Below are 18,970 nucleotides of genomic sequence, written 5' to 3' on the forward strand. Positions count from 1 at the left end.
CAGCGGCTGCTCAGCTCGGGCTGACTCGAACCGCTGTTGCTCAGAGCTCAAACTCTTGAGCGAGCTCTTAACCAACTGAGCCACTCAGCCGGCCCTGTATGAATATGTTTTCATTCTTCTAGGATAAATGCCCAGGAGTGTAATTGCTGAGTCGTAGGGTAATTGCATGTTTAGTTTTTTAAAGAAACTGTTAAATTGTTTTCCCGAATGGCTGTACCATTTTACATTCCACCATCAGTGTATATGTGATCTAGTTTTTCTGCGTTTGGTGTTGTCACTGGTTTTTGTTTTAGGTGACACCTCGTGGTTTTAAGGTGTGCTTTTCTACCGGCCAATGATACTGTACACTTTTTTGTAGATCTTGTATTTTCTTTAAATTAAAAAAAAAGGCACTTGTTCCCTCTGTCCTTGTTTGGCCTCTGACCACCCATTATATATTTTAGATCTTAATCCTTTGTTGGATAAGTGGCTTGCAAATGTTTCCTCCCACTCTGTAACTTGTCATTTCATCTTTCTGACAGTCTCTCAAACAGCCAAATTTAAAATTTTTTGGTGAAGTCCAGTTATTAGCTTTTCCATTTGTGGATCATGTCTAAGGTGTCACGTCTAAGATTTCTTTGCCTAACCCTACACTCTGAAGATTTTCTCTTGTTTTTTTCCTAAAACTTTTATAGTTTTACATTTTAAATTTAAGTCTGTGATTTATTTTGAGGGTTTTTTTTTTTTTTTTGTATAAGGTATGAGACTTGGGTCAAGGTTCATTTTTGGCCTATGAGCGTCCAGCCGTGTTTGCCAAAAAGTTTGTCCCTCCACTGAATTGCTTTTGCACTTTTTTCAAAAATCAGTTGGGCATAGTTATGGGGTTTCTTTCTGGGCTGTCATAGGTCACCTGCCAGGTATAATCTATCCCCAAAGATCCCACACAAAAGTACAGCATATTGTGTGTGCTTAACAAAGAATTTTGAAAATTTGGACTTTGTTCATTTATTTGTCAGGAGATGCCAAGAGTGGAAGTGCTCGGCGGAAGTGAGGGTGGGGCGATCCCGAGTGTCTCCAGGGAGTAAGAGCAGGGAGATTTGAGGTGTTTTCAGTAACGGGGGCTCCTCGTGTTGGAGAGAAGGCAAAAAAGCCTCACAATTGAGCACTTAGTACCTGGTAGGCACTCCAAGGTGATTTGTCGAATGAGTGAAAGAAGATAAAACAGAAACGATGAAGCAGGGAGATGGCTAGCCTCCAGCTCTGCTTGGGGGATGTGGAGCTCAGTGAAGTGGGGAGCAATCCAGGAGGGCTTCCTGAAGGTGGATGCACAGCAGGAAGAGGATTTAAATTGTGCAGTGAGAGAACAGGGTCCAGGCAGATGGGGCCATTATAGGACAGGAATGATGGTGACTGGGGAGTGCCTGGCGGGGCGGGGGGCGGGCGGGCTTTGGTGTGTTGGGGCAACAGTGTCCTGGTTTGCAGGGCCAGCAAACTGACTGGTCTTGTCTTGGGTTGTCTGTTCAGGGGGAAAGAGAGATGAGGAGCTGATCCTGCCCATCAACTCCTCTCTGAGTGTCACGTTGCACCAGGACCAGGTCAGTATGGCCGGGCAAGAAAAACACCAAGATAAACATTTACTAAACTTTTGCTAAACTTTTAACAATTGGTAACAGTGAACCTCCAGTCCATGAACAGTGTCCCTTCCATGCCCCACTGTTAGGAATGCTCATCACACACGCATGCACACGCCTCTGCCCCTGGGTCTCCTCTGAGGTCCTGTCCCTTCCCTCTCGTGCCTGGCCCGGTGACTCGACTGTGGGAGATGTGTAGGGAGACGAGGCCTAGGGTCCAGCCAGCCCACTGCCTGACTCCCTCCCGCCGTAGCCTTCACCTCGTGTTCTCCAGCCAGGCTGTCCCCGTCCCTGAGTGGTCAACTGTGATGGGCCGTGGCCGGAAAGGCCTCCCGAGTAGAAAGTGATAGGCCTCCACCCCTGAGGTGGCTCTGCGTTTTCTTTTCCAGTTAAAAACCACCACAACAGCTGTCATTAGCAAGGACTTCACCGAGGACCAGATTTGGCTCAATGGCCAGAAGGAGGATGTGGGCCAGCCCCGCATCCAGGCCTGCCTGAGGGAGAGTGAGTGGGAGTCCTGCATGGGACGGCGGGACCAGATCCAGCCTGTTCTTCCCGTCTGTCCCTTCCTTGCTGGGCAGGGTCTGAGAGCACAGCAGGTGCTGCTGCCTCATTACTCTCCACCCAGCTTTCCGAGCCCCCAGGGGACGGGGGGATGCCTGTTAGCACAGCCCGGTTTGTGTCTGGGGTCTAGGGCTTTCCCCAAGGAGGTCTGCAGGAGAAGTTTGGGGTAGAGGCTCGGTGTCAGCTGTGCCTCTGATCTATGGTAGGCGAGATGCCAGGAGCAGGTTGGGGCAGTTGTGCCCAGTGACTCTCTCCCCTTCCTCACAGTCCGCCGCCTGGCCCGGAAGCGGAGGAGCACTGATGACAAGGACCCGCCGCCCCTCAGCCTCAGCTACAAGGTTCATGTTGCATCGGTGAACAACTTCCCCACGGCCGCAGGTCTGGCCTCCTCAGCTGCGGGCTATGCCTGCCTAGGTGGGTGCCCAGAGGGAGACTCACGCTCTTGTAGTCTTCAGGGAGCCCCACCCCATGAGGCTGAGGCCTTGGTTGTCTCATATATCTGAACATTAAAATCTCCCAAGGACTCTATGTGTTGGACCCTCTAGGTTGTACATGACTGAAGCCCATCTCAAACCGGCGTAAGCCTAAAGTAGGAACAATTTCTTGGCTTACGTAACAGAATCCCAAGGGTGCAGCTGACTGCAGACTCTCCCTTGAAACCCTGGCGTGCCCTCCTCTGTGTTGGCTCACTCTCTAGCAGGCCCTCCCAACCCAGAGGCAAAGCTGGTCACCACAGTGGTGGGCATTAGGCTCACACTGTCCTCATAGCCACTGAGACTAGTGGCCCAATAATAACCCCAGAGATGATGCCTACTGGCTTGGCTTGGCTCATGTGCCCATGCCTGAACCATCTTTGGGGGCCCCGGGTGGGTAAGCCTGGCTGGGAGGGGCTGCCAGTATGTGGGGACAGAAGGCTTGCCTCATGGACCCCAGCATCAGAGTCCTGGCATCAGACCCTTGATCAGGCCTCTGTACCTTGGTCCCTGCCCCAAACAGCACCCCTCAGAGCCTAATTCAGTACCACTCCCCAGAGAAACACCCCAGCTGCTTGGCACTCTGTCCTCTAGGTCCCTAAGTGTGGCTCCGCTCCATAGGCTCTAGTGGTCTTGGAATGTCCAGTGCATGCGTTTGAGAACATTGAGTGTGTGGATGAGTGTGTGGGTGAGCAGGTGAATACTAACTGTGGGAGCTGGTGGCTGAAGCTCTGTTATCTCAGAATTTCTAATTTCTTATGGGGCACTGAGCACAGCCTGGGCTGGCACCTGACCTCTGAATCTCTGAGTCCTCTTTCCTTCCCCTGCTCTCTCTCCTGTGCTTGCAGCCTATGCCCTGGCCCAAGTCTATGGGGTCGAGAGTGACCTCTCCGAAGTGGCTCGCCAGGGCTCGGGCAGCGCCTGCCGGAGCCTGTATGGTGGCTTTGTGGAGTGGCAGATGGGGGAGCGGGCCGACGGGAAGGACAGCATTGCCCGGCAGGTGGCCCCCGAGTTGCACTGGCCCGAACTCCGAGTCCTCATCCTTGTGGTAAGTGAGACCACTGTGGAGCAAGGGGTCCTCTTGGGCTGAGCTGGGAGAGGGAGGAGAGAGGAGAGACCTGCTTCTCGAGCTGGCAGGGAGGTGGGGGGTGAGGAAAATGACTCTTGGTGGAGCATTCAGGAATGCCTCCAATGCAGCAAGGGGGCTGCTGGTGTAGATGCTGCCATTCCCAGATCTGCATCCTCTCTGCCTTTGTCAAGAGGCCTCCGTGGTTGGGAGACACTGGCTCCCACCCTGCCGCCTGCACCAGCCGAGGAGGGGAGGGACGGGATGGGTGTTTAGGATGAGGTCCAGGTTGTCTTTCCCTCAGTGCAGGTGAGCACTGAGAAGAAGCCAACTGGCAGCACAGCGGGCATGCAGACCAGCGTGGAGACCAGCCCCCTGCTCAAGGTAAGGCCACTGCTGGGGCAGGTGCCATCTCCCCCAGGGCATGACCCATGCATGTCAGGACACACGCCAAGCTCTACCCACATCCTCCAGAGCTGAGTTCATCTGCTCTGCTGGACATGGGCATGGATGCTGAGACCTGGGGGTGCGTGGGTGGGACGCTCTGACCCAGAGCCTGTGCCCTGGCTGCTATGCTGTGAAGCAGCCAGCACCTCATTGGGAAACGCCTGTGCCTTGCAGTTCCGAGCCGAGGCAGTGGTCCCGGCTCGCATGGCGGAGATGACCCGCTGTGTCAAAGAGAGGGACTTCCAGGGCTTTGGCCAGCTGACCATGAAAGACAGCAACCAGTTCCACGCCATCTGCCTGGACACCTTCCCGCCTATCTCTTACCTCAACGACATCTCCAGGCGCATCATCCACCTGGTGAACTGCTTCAACACCCACCACGGGCAGACCAAGGCAAGGTGGAAACCTGCGGAGTGGGCTTTAGGCCATGAGCTTCAGGAAAACCATGTTGTATCCCAACACACGCTTGGCTGTGACCAAGCTTCACAGAGCCTGCTTTACACGCCTGTGTGCAGCGTGCCGACAGTTTTCGTCTCACTGTTGCATTTTGGTTGCATGACCCACTAAGGGATTGCAGCCCAAACTCTAAAGCACTGGTGTGGGGGACTGCCCCCCAACCTTGTCCTGAGTTGGTGGGCAGAGGTGCCACTGCTCCACTCCAGGTGGGAGGCCCCAGGTCTCCGTGGCAGATGAGAAGACCTGAGTGGGGCGGAGCCACTGTGCAGACATTCATGTTGACCGCATGGGTTCCAGGTGGCGTACACGTTTGACGCGGGCCCCAACGCCGTGATCTTCACCCTGGACAACACTGTGGCCGAGTTTGTGGCCGCTGTAAGGCACAGCTTCCCCCCTGAGTCAAATGGAGACAAGTGAGTTGTGGGTTCCCCCAGTTGGGAGGCCGTGGAGGGGAGGAGCAGGGTCCCCTGCTGAAATCGGGATGGCCGTACCTAAGGCCGTGGTGCTGAATGGGGAGTCCCGCAGGAAGTGTTGATCCCCTTGGGGACCACAGGCAGTGTGTCACCAAGTGTGCCTCGCTGTGACCACGATCTCTTCCTCATCACATACCCCGGCCCCGTGGTCACAGAGACATGCACATGCAGTGTCATGGCTCCTGTGTGGACAGTGCCCTTGGCCCCACTGTGGGGACGGAGCCTTTGGACTTCCTCCTACCAGTTGTTTTAATGGTCCCTTCTCAATGTGGGGACACCTTCCTGTCATGGGTGTTCGAAGTGGGTGGGGTCATTTTCTCCGTCTCCGTACTTGGGGTAGTACTGATGTCTAGTGAGTGGGAGGCCGGAATACTAACTTCCTTACCAAGTGGGACAGACCGCACAGCCATGATGACCCCACAGGCCACGTGTGCCCTTGTTGGAAGCCCTGCACTCATTGCCCTTGTCACCCCAGTGGGTAGTGTGCAGGTTTTGCTGTTCTGAGGCACATGGTAATAGACTCATGCTCGACCTGAGGCATTTTCTTCTTAAGTCATGTTACCCCACCGGGTGGAGCAGTAACCACAGGCCAGGGATGAATTTAAACCCTTGGGTAGGTTTCCGGAAACCCTTCTCTCACAGCGACCCCAGCCAGGTCCTTGGTCCTTCCTGCTTAGTTTTTTTGTATATGTGGTAAAATACACATAATATAAAAATGACCGTTTTACCCACTTTAAAGTGTACCATTCAGCAGCATTAAGTACATGCAGTGTTTTGCAACCAGCATTTCTGTCTGGTTCCAAAACTTTTCATCACTCCACGGCAGCCGTACCCCTTCCGGTGTCTGTGTGGGTCTGCGGGTCCTACATTCCTCCCAGCAGTGGACTCAGCCCACGCACGCCTTCCTTTCCCCAGGTTTCTGAAGGGGCTGCCCGTGAGGCCCGCCCTGCTCTCAGACGAGCTTAAAGCTGCGCTGGGCATGGATCCCACCCCTGGCGGCATCAAGTACATCATTGCCACTCAGGTGAGGCCTGGCACCAGCCCTCAGCCCCAAGGCCCTGGGGTCCCTGTGGCACAGCACACCTGGGGAGGGCCCCATTCAGCACACACGCCTCGAGGGCTCAGACCCGGACTCCCTATCACCCCCACTTCGTCGGGGGCGGGAAGCCGGGTTGCTAAGAATAACAGCAAAAGGAGGAGCAGCACCCCGCTTCTGTTTTCAAGGCATCTGGTCCACTGTGGTTTGTTTCACTCCCTCGCTCGCAATGTGGACACTTTAAGACACCCTAGGACGTGTGGGGCAGCTTCCCAGTGCTGAGAGGGCTGGGTGGGGCTGGGAATGTGAGAACTGCAGGAGACAGGTGCTCGGGGTCCTGAAGACCCCCCAGGGCTCACCCACGAGAAGCGGATCAGGATTCCTGCTCAGAGTGGCTGAGCCGGGATTTCACTCAGGTTGTCGATTCCAAGTCCCCATGACCGCAGGTGCCCAGGCCCCGGTCTCCTACCTTTCACCTGAGTCTGGGTGATAGAAGCCGAGAGACCGTGTGGCTCTGTCTGAGGAAGCTGAGCACAAGGCCAGGGCGTCACCAGGTGGTCAGCTTCTGACCTGCGCTTACCCCGGTGGGGGAGGGGCTCACCTGTCCCTCCCTGTCACCCCAACCTGACATTGATTTCTCTTACCTGCCAGGTGGGGCCTGGGCCTCAAATCCTGGAGGACCCTCACGCGCACCTCCTGGGCCCCGACGGCCTGCCGAAGCCAGCTGCTTGACCAGTTCTTCGACAAGAGCCCTGGCCACCACTTGGAGAAGGGACGCTTTGCTGGGAGAAGGGGCTGCTTTGCTGGGACTAGGGAGCTGGCTGTGGCAGCGGCCGTGCTGTGCTTGTTGGGACTGGTGGGTAGCCACCTGGCTGCAGGCCGGGCAGTATGCTGTGGCTGAGTGGGGGCAGTGGAGCGACTACTTGCAGGTACCAGGTGGTCAGGACCAGGGCCCCCACCAAGCGCCTCACCGTCCCCACCTACACCAGTGCTGTGCCGAGATGAGGGCTGGGTTCAGGTGTGGGACCTGGGGGACCCAGCCAATGGTGGTGAGCTGCCGGTGTGTCCCCCCATGAAGGATCTCTGGCCCTGAGCCCTGGAGCCACGCCCACTGACTGAAACAGGAGCTGGGCCACCGGAGATGATGGGGAGTTGGCATCCCTCCATGGAGCTGGAGGTCCAGTCACTGCGGGGAGCAGCCTCTGCAGGCTCCGGAGCCCTCCACAAAGGACTTAGAACATGACAGTTGTCCTACCTCCTCTGCCAGAACCCAGGCCACTGGGTGTGGATGGCATGTTTCTTCATAAAAAGATCAGGAGTGTGTCTCCAACAGGAGATGGGAGAGCAGCACCATGGTGCATTGTCACAGGGAGCCCTATCAACAGGCCACGGGGAATAAAACCAGCGTTGCTGATTGGGTCTGGCATGCTTTGTAACTAGCATTCCTGTGTAGGCAGTGGGCCGCACTCAGCGGGAGGGGAAGGGTGGGGAGGGTGCGGGCTGTGTGCCTCCTGCAGGAGGTGAGAACTTGGAACTCGCCCATTTGCTGACTTGCCCGTGAAGAAACTGCCTTCTGTCCCAAAGGTCCCCTTTAATTGCCCAGCCCCGTGGTGGGTATTCAGCACACAGCCACCCCCAGGGCCTCAAGCCACACGCAGTGGCAGACTTGGTCACTAGGGCTCTGACAGGCGTAGTGACATGGTTTGGGTCTAGCTTTAAGCTTGCCGTCCATGAAAGTGGGAAGCAGGTTTGCAGGGAGGAGCGCTGATTCAGGAGGGTTCCCCTCGGCCCAGAAGCTTGTGGGTCTGGAACCCAGGAACGGCTCACACTTCTGAGTTTTTCCATTAGTGTGCAGGTCATCAAACTCCTCCCCACTTTCCCAGTTTCAGCACAGTTGGCTTAGAGGAAGAGGAGGGTGGACACCTGCTGACCTGCGTCTTGGTTTCCTGCCTCTCCCCAGGAGAGTCAGCTGCTACTGCTGCTGACTTACGGGAGTGGGCAGAGGAGTGAGATGACAAAGGGACAGGACCAGCACTCCTACGTTCTGGATTTTCCCAGAAGCTTTGCACACCCCGTTTCCCTCCCCTAAGTTAGTCCCATGAACAGAGGGCTGCCCACCACATTTGCACTAGCCCAGGGCTGGATGAGGAAGTAGGGGCGGGGCTGGGCACTGACTTCCAGGGAGGGGTCCCCCAGGCTCAGGCTGCTGGTCTGAGACCCTTCTCCCTGGAAGGGAGTCCCCCGAGTGGGCGTGGTGAAGTCTTTGGACCTTTAAACCTTTCTAGGAACCTGGCCTCACCCTCTTCGGAAAAAGCGCCTGTTGGCACCTCCGGGAGTTCAGCATTAGGAAGGCACTCAGCCTTCTGAAGCGGGTGTCCATCTCACTGGGTTCCCCCTCTCCCCATGTCCAGGCCACTCAAGCGATGCTAGGATGCCCCAGCGGGCAGGAGAGGTTACTGGCACCAAGCAGGCATCGAAGTGGGTGGGGCCCGCGGTTTGCCAGACGGTGCTGGAGGAGGAGGTGAGACGGGGGCCTCTCCGACCCGCAAGCAAAAACTTTGGAGGGCCTGGCAGGCCCCCTGAACACTCCAATAGCCTCGGTCCCCTGCAGTCCAGGGAGCGGGGCCGGAACTCAGAGCTGGGCGGGGCTGCACTCGGGGAACTAGGGGACGGAGCGGGGGGCGGAGCCGGAACTTTGGGCTGGGAGGTGGCTGGCGCGCAGGGCTCAGAGTCCCAGCGGAGCTGAGCCGAGCGAACCGTGTTGCCGGTAGACATGGGGCAGATCGAGTGGGCCATGTGGGCCAACGAGCAGGCGCTGGCGTCCGGCCTGAGTGAGTGAGCCCGGGCTCCGCAGGCGGAGGGACGGGGTGGGCCGGAAACAGGGCGGGGGAGCCACGGTCCTGAGGGGTCAGAGACTTCAGACTGCTGGCCGGCAGGCGGGAGCTGAAGCCTGGGGGTGGGGGACCCCGAGACTTATGCAAAAACCTGCAGCTGCGTGACGGGGAGCGATGCCTGGGAGTGGGAGACCTCGGGCTAGGGAGGTGGTCGGGAGACCCCTCTGCCCCTGCAGATACCCGCGCCCCTGTCCCCTCCCCCCTTCCGCTATTCCCTTTTCACCCCTCCACCCCACGGGGACCTCACACTGCCAATAAAGGAAGTTGCAGCCCTAGAGGAAGAGGCCTTCACCCCGGGTGCTTTCCGGGGAGTCACCACCCTCCAGGATTGGGAAAACCTGACAGGACCACCCGCCCCTGCCGTTCCCCGTGCCCTGGAGTGGGGCTTCACCTCAGGGTCGCGAGGGGCCGCCTCACCCGCCCTGAGGCTTCACAGGACATCTAAAACCGCCCGGAGGGACCCCTCCCAGCTCAGGGACTGCTTCTGGGGGAAAGATGGCAAGCCTCCCAGTCACCCGAGTCTGTGCTCAGGAGCTCTGGTGAAGGCACAGTGGGATCTGCACCCCCGTGCTGTACTTGGAAGGGGATCCTCTTAGGGATGGGATGGTGAGACTGGGCCCAGGCGGGGTCTGAGGCAAGAGGAGACTGCCCAAAGGCTCTGCCCGCCTCTGGGGACCTGCCACTCCCAGGAAGGACCTGCACCCAGTGGAGGGGGGTGGGGGGAGAGACTGTGGGGAATGTAGTGATGAGGAGGGTCCTAGCCCACCACCATTCCTTTAGGACCCACCCGAGGTCCCTCTCCCAGTTGGGGACAGGAGGAGCCTGGTGAAGCTCTGGGAGGGAAGGGAGCACATATATTGGGGTTGTTAGAAAAGGCATGATGCATTTTTGCAACAAAAAACAGAGAAAAAAATACATCATGACTTTTCTGACAACCCAATAGATGAAGTCTCTCTGGCCCCTGAACTGTAAGATCACCTTTTGGGATGAGCAGCTTTGGGGCATGAAGCCCAGTGGTGTGTTCTGTGTGCAGGCAGGTCATCCCCTTTGGCATCTAGAGTGAGTGAGAACTCAGTGAGTTAGATAGTTCTCCTCACTTCTCCCCGGAGTTGTCCCCAAGCTGTCCCCCTGCTTGCCACATGCCACAAGGCCTTAAACTGCTGCAGACCTTTCTTCCCACAGCTCCCCAACCCCCATCCCACCCCTAGGAAGTAGAAGGTGACAGAAAGCACCAAACTGGGAGCTCTCTGAGAGGCGTGGGTTCCAGTCCCCGTGGGTGCAGCACCCCCGTTCATGGCATGCCTACTGTGTGCAGGCTGTCCCTTCCTTGCCTTAGCTAATGTCCTCAGTGTCATGAGGCCGGAGCTGTTCTTGCATCCACTTCACAGACAGTGAAATTGAGGCCTAGAGAACTTAAAACAAGCTGCAGCTCAGTTTCTTCCACCATCAAATGAGGCAGTTTGTTGGAGGGTCTTCTAGGGCCATTCCTGCTTTGAGTTCCTCCTCTTCCTGACGTTTTTTTCCTGACTCAGTATAAACTGCAGCCACCTGAGACTGCTCAGGCCTGGCTAGGCCATGCTAGCAGGGGCCTCTTTTTTATTGTAGAAAATTCCATCTAATCAGATCATGTCCCCTCCTGCTGAAAGCCCTCCAGTGGGTTCAATTGTGAAGAATAAAAACTAGATTCTGACTGTTCTGTCCCTGTCCTCCTCCCTTCTCTGTCATCCCAACTGCACGGGCCTCCTCTCTGTTCCCAGATTTCCTGGGCGTACCCCAGGACCTTTACAGAAGCGGTTTCTTCTGGCTGAAGCATTGTGGCGGGCTCTGCCATTCATTTCTCAGCTCACATGTCACCTGCTCAGAAAAGTCTTTCCAGAGCACCTAGACCTCTCTGTCACAGTCTCTTGTTCTAGATCACCACTCTCTTATGTTTATTTCTGTCCCCTCTTGAGACTATAAGCCCCACGAGAGCTGAGGCCTTATCTGTCTTGTTCCTGTTTTGTCCCTGAACTTACCTATAAGAGCTCCTGTCCATGGTATTGCTCTGTCAGTCCTCACACCTCCCTGGTCAGCCAGTGGTGTCTTTGCTCCCCTTTTGCTGATGGCAAGCAGCGAAACTGAGGCTCAGGATGGGAAAAATCACACCCCCGAAAGGCAAGCGGACCTTACACTGACTGAACACATGGAGAGACCACCCCTCCCTCTTCCAACTCACGGAAGTGCTGATGAGCAAACCAAAAGAGTTAATGTATAGCTGAGCTCAACTCCAAGGATAGGAAATCTGCTGGCAACAGACGCAGAGTGAGGTTTCAAGGTGGTGGGCTGGGCCGGAAGGAAGGGACACCCGGGGAATTGGGACCAACAAGTTTTTATCCTTCTACTCAGTGGGACTTTGGAGCCTCTGTGTGAAAAAGGGCTGAAACTGAGCTGGGTGCCTCAGGCCAGAGCCAGGAAAGGCTGCTTATACAAGAAACAGACTAGAAAACAGTCTCCTCCAAGGAAGCATGCCATCTGCTGCCAGGGCCTGGATGAAAAAAGCAACAAACGACAAAACCCCCAGAAGCTCAGGCCTGTGCTATGCATGGGGTGAGGGCTGAATCTACCCTACCAGTGCTAAGGACCACTGACCAAGAAATTCAGATAGACTCGATTCAGGACTGGAGAAGCCCACAGAAGCGAATGTGAAACTGTTCTGTAAGGGTATTTCCTCAACCAGGAAATACAGGCTGCCACAAGAAGACAGATCCTGCTGGGCACAGCTCACAAACATACCCACTGTTTGAGGAAGCAGATACCATTAAAGAGGAAAATGTGCCTCCTTAGAACCACAACTACCAGTGCCATTTGGAAGAGACTTGAGACTACGTGTACATGTTTAAACATATGGCCATGTTTAAAACTTCAAGTAGAAAATTATAGCGGGCAATGCAAAAAATGACTAATATAGAATGTCTAGAAATAAAAAAATATAAAGTCATTAAAGGTTAATGGATGAATTAAACACTATATAGAGATGAAAAGAGAATTAGTGAAGTGGAAGATGGATCTGAGAAAACCTCACAGAATGTAGCTGAAAGAAGTTGAGTTGTACAACAGCACAGGAAGGGGATGACCGGTTAGCTCAGTTGGTTAGAGCGTGGTGCTGATAACACCAAGGTTGCCAGTTTGATCCCCACATGGGCCACTGTGAGCAGCGCCCTCCTTGAAAGAGTCAGCTATGCCATTGTAGCATGAAAGCAATGTGTAACCAGTGACCATGACTGTTAACCCAATAAAATTTTTTAAAAAATAGTACACGAAGACCCAACATATGTATTGGGGGTTCCAGAGGATACAATCAGTAGGCTGGAGGGAGGCAATATAAAAGGGATAATGAGTAAGCAGTTCCAAAATTGAAGGAGAAAACAAAGTTCCTTATATGTTTTTTTTATGTTTTTATTTAAAAAAAATTTTTTTAGCTGAGCCGTCCTGCCACCTGTTGGCAGCTCAGCGGCAGCTCAGCTCAGGCCAGGAATCCAACTGGCGACCCTGTTGCTCAGAGCTCGCACTCTTGAGTGAGCTTTTAACCAATAGAGCCACTCGGCCGTCCCACAAAGTTCCTTATAGAATAAAGGAAAATAAATCCCTTTTTGGACATATTGTAATGAAATTACAGACCATTAAAGAAAATTTTCGAATTTACCAGAGGAAAAAATGGATTAGTATGAGACTGATTTCAGACTTCTTTTCATCAATAATAGATGCCAGAAGATAATGGAGTAATATCTTTGGGGCTGAGACAAAACATGAATTCAATATGCAGATGAACTATCATTCAGAATGAGGGTATTTTCAGATATCCAGAGAGTTGCTGCTAACATACCCTCATCAAGAGGACTACTAAAGGATGCACTTCAGGAAGAGGGAAATTGAATCTTGAATCCAGAAGAAAGAACTGGGATGCTAAAATGAAAATATTGGTGACTAAGTATTGACTGTAAATAACTAATAATGGGTAATTTGGGGATGAGATTGAAGTTAAACATTCTCAAGTCCACATGTGGTTCAGGAAGAGGAGTTTTAAAATTAAAGTTGGATCAAGTCAACAGAAGGCAGGAGAAATAACAAAAACACTTGTTAAAGAGAAAACACAAAATGAGATAAAATAAGCCCCAATTATCTGCAATCACAGTCCATAAAACCTGTTCAATTCACTATCAGATTGGTTTAAAGCATAAAAAATTTAGCCACATCAGCTTATGCGTAATAGCCCAAAACTGGAAGCAACTGAAATTTCCCCAAGATGGAAGAATGGATAAATTCATACAATAGAAAACTACTCCATAAGAAAAAGTGATCCACCCAAACAGCATGAATGACCTTGACAGCCTTATGTTGAGCAACAGAAGCCAGATCTAGGGTTCTGGTCTTGACTGGATGGTGGCACGAGAAATTTCTGGGATGACAGGAATCTTGACTTGGGTGGAGGTCATGGAGGGGTACACGCGTAAAAAGCCACCAAGCTTACGCCTCTATATTTTACTGTGTGTAATATACCTCAGTAAAATGCTGGAAATTCTGAGATGGATGATGGTGATGGTTGCACAACAATGTGAATATACTTAATGCCACTGAACGGTTAGCTTTAAAAAGGCTAAAATGGAAAATTTTATGTTATATATATTTTACCACAAAAAATATTGCAAAAAAAAGAAATTACTGGGGATGAGCCGGCTGAGTGGCGCGTTGGTTAAGAGCTGGCTTGGGACGCCAGCTCTGAGCAGCAGGACCCCGGTTCGGATCCCACATGGGGGCCAGTGACGCTGCGCCCTCTACAGCTAAGATGGTGAACAACAGCTCGACCTGGAGCTGGGCGGCCGTGACACGCCGGTGAAGGCGTAGGCTGCAGTGGGGCTGCAGTGGGCTGCAGTAAGCTACGGTGAGTGGCTAGCAGCTGGCGTGAGCTGCCAAGAGCCGCCGTGAGCGGCCGTCCAGTGTCCTGCGACCGTGATCTGCCTCACCCGGGAAGAGTGCAATGATGGTACCAACATGGACCAGTGAAGCGAGTCCTCCCCAACTAGACTGAAGAACAAAAGGACAGCAATTTGTCTGTTCCCCTTCCCCGATTCCCCAACGCTGTTTTCCTCCCCCAATTCCCCAATAAAATCTTAAAAAAAAAATTACTGGGGAGAAAAGATCCAGATATATGTCACTTACAGCAAGACCACACAGAGCTGAAAATAAAGGGTTGGAATAGCTGACAAATACTAACCAAAGAAAGGTGGAGGAATATCAGCATCAGACAAATCTAAAATGAAGGTGAAACACAGGAATCGGGGCAAACAGGAACACCATGCAATGAGGAGAGGCCATCCATGAAGCAGATACAAAATGAACAGTGAATATAGTCTTTAAATGCATAAAGCAAGAAAAATCACAAGGGGTCACAGAGCCTCAAGAGTGAATGTCTAGGCTGGAGTCCAGGCCCCGCCTCCTACCTGGGGCTCAGAGGCTCGGTGTCCCCCGACATCTCCCGGGACACAGGCCCAGCTCCACCAGCACCTGAGGCGCCTTCAACCTCTTCCCCAGCTCACTTGCCACTTCTTAGGGGAAGGTGTCCACTATCTGCAGGGGTCTGTAGCCACCTGGGTCCTCGTCCTGGGTAAAAGTGTTGATGGACTCAAGGGCCGCTCTGTGGTGGGCTGGTGGCCCAGCTGTGGGATGGGGAAGCACAAGGGGAGGTGGCCAGAGTCCCCTGCAGATCCCAGCCCTGCAGGAATGGGGCAGGAGTATGCCCCTCCCACAGGCGCAAGGCTCCTACTAACTTGCTTCTTCTCTGCCCACAGTCCTCATCACAGGTGGCATTGTGGCCACTGCCGGCCAGTTCACCCAGTGGTACTTTGGCGCCTACTCCATGTATCCTTCTACTGTAAACCCCATGATGGGGCAGGGCAGCGGGGCGGGGTTGGCATTGCCTGGGGCAGTGCTCGTGGACTGGGGGTAGAGATGCCACTGTCTCTTGGGGCACAGCACTTCACAGTTTTCAGAGTGCTGCTCACATCCCTGGGCCCTTTAGAGTCAGGATAGGCTCAGCTGCAGTTTTGGAAGCCAAGGCTTATCAGTGAAATGACTTGTCTAGTTCCTGGTGAGGGACTGGGAGGTGTCAGCACCCGCCAGGGATCCTCTATGTACCCCCTTCTATCAGCTGCCCCCCTGGCCGGCCCGGGGCTGTCCAGGAGTGGGCTGGGCCCCTGTGTCCCCTCCTACCGCGCGACCAGCTGTTCCAGGCCCTCTGGAAGCCAAGGCAGGCATGGAGTTGGGAGGGCAGACGACAGGCAGCCAAGTGGCTGAACCTGTGGAATCCCACCTGGTTCCCCCACTATGTGGCCCCAGGCGGCTGCTGCACAGCTCTATTTCTCATCAGCAGAGAGGCTCACGGTGGCCCCTCAGGCTGACCTGGGCTATGCCTTAACTGCAGAATCAGTGTGGCAGGTGTGTTTGTCTGCCTGCTGGAGTACCCCCGAGGGAAGAGGAAAAAGGGCTCCACTATGGAGAGATGGTGAGTCCCCCACCTGCTCTGGGGTCCACCCCAGGGGCAGGACACAAGGTCAGGAGTCCTGCAGGAGCCTGGTTCTGTCCCTCCGAAGCTCTAGCACCAACACGTTTATCCTCCTGGGCAAACCAAGGCTGGTGCCTGCCCAACTGCTGTGGCCCCGTGATCCCTGGAAGGGAAGAAGCCAGGGTGCTCTGGGGCAGCGTGGGTGGTGGGGGTTGCGGAGTAGGACCCAGTCTGTCTTCCCTCTCTCTCTCGGTCTAGTGGACAGAAGTACATGACGAAAGTGGTGAAGCTGTTTGGGCCCCTCACCAGGAATTACTACGTCCGTGCCTTCCTGCACCTTGCGTGAGTCCCTGTCCACTCTCGGGCCCAGGAGCACCCTGGAATAGATCCTCCCACTGGCCTGGCTGCCTGGATAGGAGAGCCTGGGGCAAGTCAGACCCATCTCAGCCCAGCTGTTTTTCCAAGCAAAACCCAGGTCCCAGGCACTGCCAGTGGTTTCCCCAATCCTGTATCCCTCATCCCTTACTGCGTAACAGTTCACCCCAAACCTTAGTAGCTTAAATCAGGAACAGTCAGGGTTCTGGGGTTGGTGGGGCCCAGCTGAGTGGTTCTGCTGCCTGCTTCACGCACGTGTCTGGTGGTGACTGTGGTGAGGCTGGAACACCCACATGTCTCTGCAGCTGCTTGGGCCTCCCCCCAGCATGGGGGGCCAAGAGCAAGGGTCCCAAGGTTGTTAGGGTACAAGTCAAGGCAGAGGACAGCTGCAGGGGCCCAAATTTAGAAGCCCAGCATTTGGCATGGCTGGATGTCCCCTCCACCCAGCGTCCTGGGGACAGCACACTTTGGGTCTATTTTGTCCTAAGATCTTGTGGCCTCTGCCAAGACCTGGACCCCTTGCAGACATCTTCTGACTGCCCGTTTGAGTCCCTTGTCCTCCCACCTCTTCCCCAGGCTGTCAGTACCAGCTGGCTTCCTGCTTGCCACCATCCTGGGGACAGCCTGCTTGGCCTTCTCGAGTGCCATCTATCTGCTGGTGAGTGGTGTGGACTATGGTCAGTCCCACGAATGCTTGACTCCTTGGTCCCTGCAGCCGCCTGCAGGCCCAGCCAAGGCCAGGAGCCTGTGTCCTTGCTCGTGTTGTAATAAGAATGGTGGTGACCCAGGGGCCTAGGCGTCTGCATTTTAGCGAGATCCCTGGGCTGCACACTCTTCACCCCCCAATAGGCCTGGTGCCTTGGGTAGGCTCCAGGCCGGGGTGGGCGTAGGGTGAGTGGGCTCCTGCCCTCTTGTCTGCCCCCCTGGGCCTCTCCCTCTGTGTGTGCTACCTGGCCTCCTGACTCAGCATGATGGACACACAGGCATGACCTCTCTGTCCTGCTGCTCGGGGGAGTCTGGGAATGTGCACCTGGAAGTGGCCTCCAGGGGCTCTTTCAGAAACCCAGGGATTCCTCATGTCCCCTCTCCCACCATGAGGCCCCTCTTGGCATGGTGAAATAGCTCCAGTATGAGGTTAGGCAGAGCCAGGTCCTGGCTGTGTGGCCTCAGGCCAGTCACTTAACTTCTCTGAGCTATAGTCCCTTCAAGTATTATTGAATTTAGAGTTGGTCCTGCCCTGTCTCCTGGTGGGAGTGGGGGACTGCAGAGCCCAGGGTCTGGGTGGGTGTGGCTCCTGGAGTCCCTTAGGGCCCAGCCCTTCCCTGTCCCACAGGCAGCCACCCGTGGTGAGCAGTGGACCCCCATCGAGCCTAAGCCCAAGGAGCGGCCGCAGGTCGGGGCCACCATCAAGCAGCCGCCCACCAACCCCCCACCCCGGCCTCCAGCTGAGGCTCGCAAGAAGCCCAGTGAGGAGGGGGATGTGGCAACAGGGGTCCCCAGCGGCCCCCAGGAAAACCCCATCCCAGTAACCGATGAGGTCGTGTGACAGGCACCTTGAGCTGCAACCTGAGTGTCTCTAGCAGCTCTTCCGGCGGGGGGGGGGGCACCCAGACCCCGAGGGCACCCCCTCTCTTGCACTCCAGAACCACAGGCCCTCTTTCCATGTCATTCAAAGCCATCTGTCATCTTTCTCAGTGACACTTGAAATCACAGAGCATCTTCTATTCTATAAAATACAGTATCTGAAATTCCATGTGTTTGAGTTTCTACTCTGGAAATAAAATTTCCGGGCCTGGGAGGAGGGACTGTGTGTTTCCCTAACTGCTCTCCTGGACCTTCCCAGACTCATGTTCTGGAGGCCCCTAGGCCCAACTGAGGGGCTGAGCGAACAACAAAGCAGATGAACAAAGGGGTGGGGCAGGGAGCCCAGCAGGCCTTCACCGCGGATGGCCAGACATGGGGGGTTGGGGCCTGGCGTGGTCCTCCTGGGTCCTGCCTGGGAAGCCCCTTCCTCCTTGATGGGCTCTCCTCAATCTCCCACTCCCCCAAACTGGAAAAATCCTTAAATCCCTTGCCTCCTGTTTGTCCCACCTGCTCTCAGTAAATCCTACTTGCAGAACTGGGGGTCCTCGAATGTTCCAGGGCCCACAATCACTACTATACCAGCTTTGCCCCGAGACACAACCACTCCGGCCTTGCAGAAGGTGAGTAAAACCTCAGGCTCCCTTGAGCACCCCATACCGATCAGGGCTCTGCCTTCAGCAGGAGTCTACCACCTGTCACCTCCCTGCTCCCTGCAGGCTACTCCCAGCACTGCAGCTGACCCGCCCGGTGCGGGCTCAGAACCCACAGGCTTCCACAGCCCAGGAGAGACACCCTCCACACCCGGATCCCACAGTCACTCCCTTGGCTCCACCACAGTGACCTCCTTCACCCTCAGACACAGGCACGCTGCCGTCTCAGGGCCTTTGCATAGGCTGTTCCCTCTGTCTGGAACGCCTGTCCTTGGTTGGCCATCCAGGCCTTTGCTCAGGTGGGGGTGCTGGGGCGAGAGGGGCTGACTCTGTTTGGAATCGCAGCCCCTCTCACCCCTGCATCACTGTCCTTAATTCCTTCACCGAAGACAGTGCTTCACTGCTTATTCTGTGGTTGCCTGGCACCCCGCACGCCATGCAGGCAGGCAGGGAACCTGTCCCTTTTGTTTACTGCTCTATTCCCAGTGACGGGCACATGTAAATATGTGCTGATTCCACAGTCCTTCTAGGCTCAAGACAGAGGTTATCCTCCCCTTTTCCTGGGTGCTTGCACACAGTAGGCGTTAATCAGTGGGTGAAAACAACAGGTCAGACAGGGAGGTGCTGACAACTGCCCTGCAGCCCCCACAGCCCACGGTCAACCCTTACAGCTGGCTGGGCCTATGCATCACAGGTGGGGAAACAGGCTCCACAGGGGGTCGTAGCTGAGCCCCTGAGCCCCAGAACCCCTTCCACAACTGCTGAGGTCACACACTCCTGGACCCCTTAACTAAATGCCTCCAA

The 18,970-nt window shown here is 55.0% G+C and overlaps 2 protein-coding genes across 2 annotated transcripts in view; both read left to right on the plus strand.

Annotated features, from left to right (window-relative positions):
- Window positions 1-7,549, plus strand: part of MVD (mevalonate diphosphate decarboxylase) — an 8,555-nt gene extending 1,006 nt beyond the window's left edge. Inside the window, exons 2-10 of the mRNA XM_019654505.1 lie at window positions 1,504-1,574; window positions 2,000-2,114; window positions 2,442-2,588; window positions 3,496-3,695; window positions 4,023-4,097; window positions 4,335-4,553; window positions 4,914-5,029; window positions 6,005-6,113; window positions 6,777-7,549. Of these exons, the coding sequence (XP_019510050.1) occupies window positions 1,504-1,574; window positions 2,000-2,114; window positions 2,442-2,588; window positions 3,496-3,695; window positions 4,023-4,097; window positions 4,335-4,553; window positions 4,914-5,029; window positions 6,005-6,113; window positions 6,777-6,857 (1,133 nt within the window). The 3' untranslated portion in view covers window positions 6,858-7,549. The remainder of the gene's footprint in view (window positions 1-1,503; window positions 1,575-1,999; window positions 2,115-2,441; window positions 2,589-3,495; window positions 3,696-4,022; window positions 4,098-4,334; window positions 4,554-4,913; window positions 5,030-6,004; window positions 6,114-6,776) is intronic.
- Window positions 7,550-8,812: 1,263 nt separating this feature from the next.
- Window positions 8,813-17,685, plus strand: CYBA (cytochrome b-245 alpha chain). The gene is made up of 6 exons (XM_019654467.1): window positions 8,813-8,956; window positions 14,845-14,914; window positions 15,483-15,557; window positions 15,816-15,899; window positions 16,509-16,590; window positions 17,266-17,685. The coding sequence occupies exons 1-6, from the start codon at window positions 8,899-8,901 to the stop codon at window positions 17,476-17,478; spliced, it is 582 nt and encodes a 193-aa protein (XP_019510012.1). The 5' UTR covers window positions 8,813-8,898; the 3' UTR covers window positions 17,479-17,685.
- Window positions 17,686-18,970: the final 1,285 nt, after the last annotated feature.

This window comes from Hipposideros armiger, unplaced genomic scaffold, assembly GCF_001890085.2.
Source record: "Hipposideros armiger isolate ML-2016 unplaced genomic scaffold, ASM189008v1 scaffold_224, whole genome shotgun sequence".
NCBI lineage: Eukaryota > Metazoa > Chordata > Mammalia > Chiroptera > Hipposideridae > Hipposideros > Hipposideros armiger.

Excerpts from the sequence above, each read along its gene's own strand:
- CYBA (XM_019654467.1), top strand. The coding sequence starts at position 8,899 with ATGGGGCAGATCGAGTGGGCCATGTGGGCCAACGAGCAGGCGCTGGCG. Across the intron at positions 14,915-15,482 it reads TACTTTGGCGCCTACTCCAT|TGTGGCAGGTGTGTTTGTCT; the intron begins GTATCCTTCTAC and ends CTGCAGAATCAG. Across the intron at positions 15,900-16,508 it reads CGTGCCTTCCTGCACCTTGC|GCTGTCAGTACCAGCTGGCT; the intron begins GTGAGTCCCTGT and ends CCTCTTCCCCAG.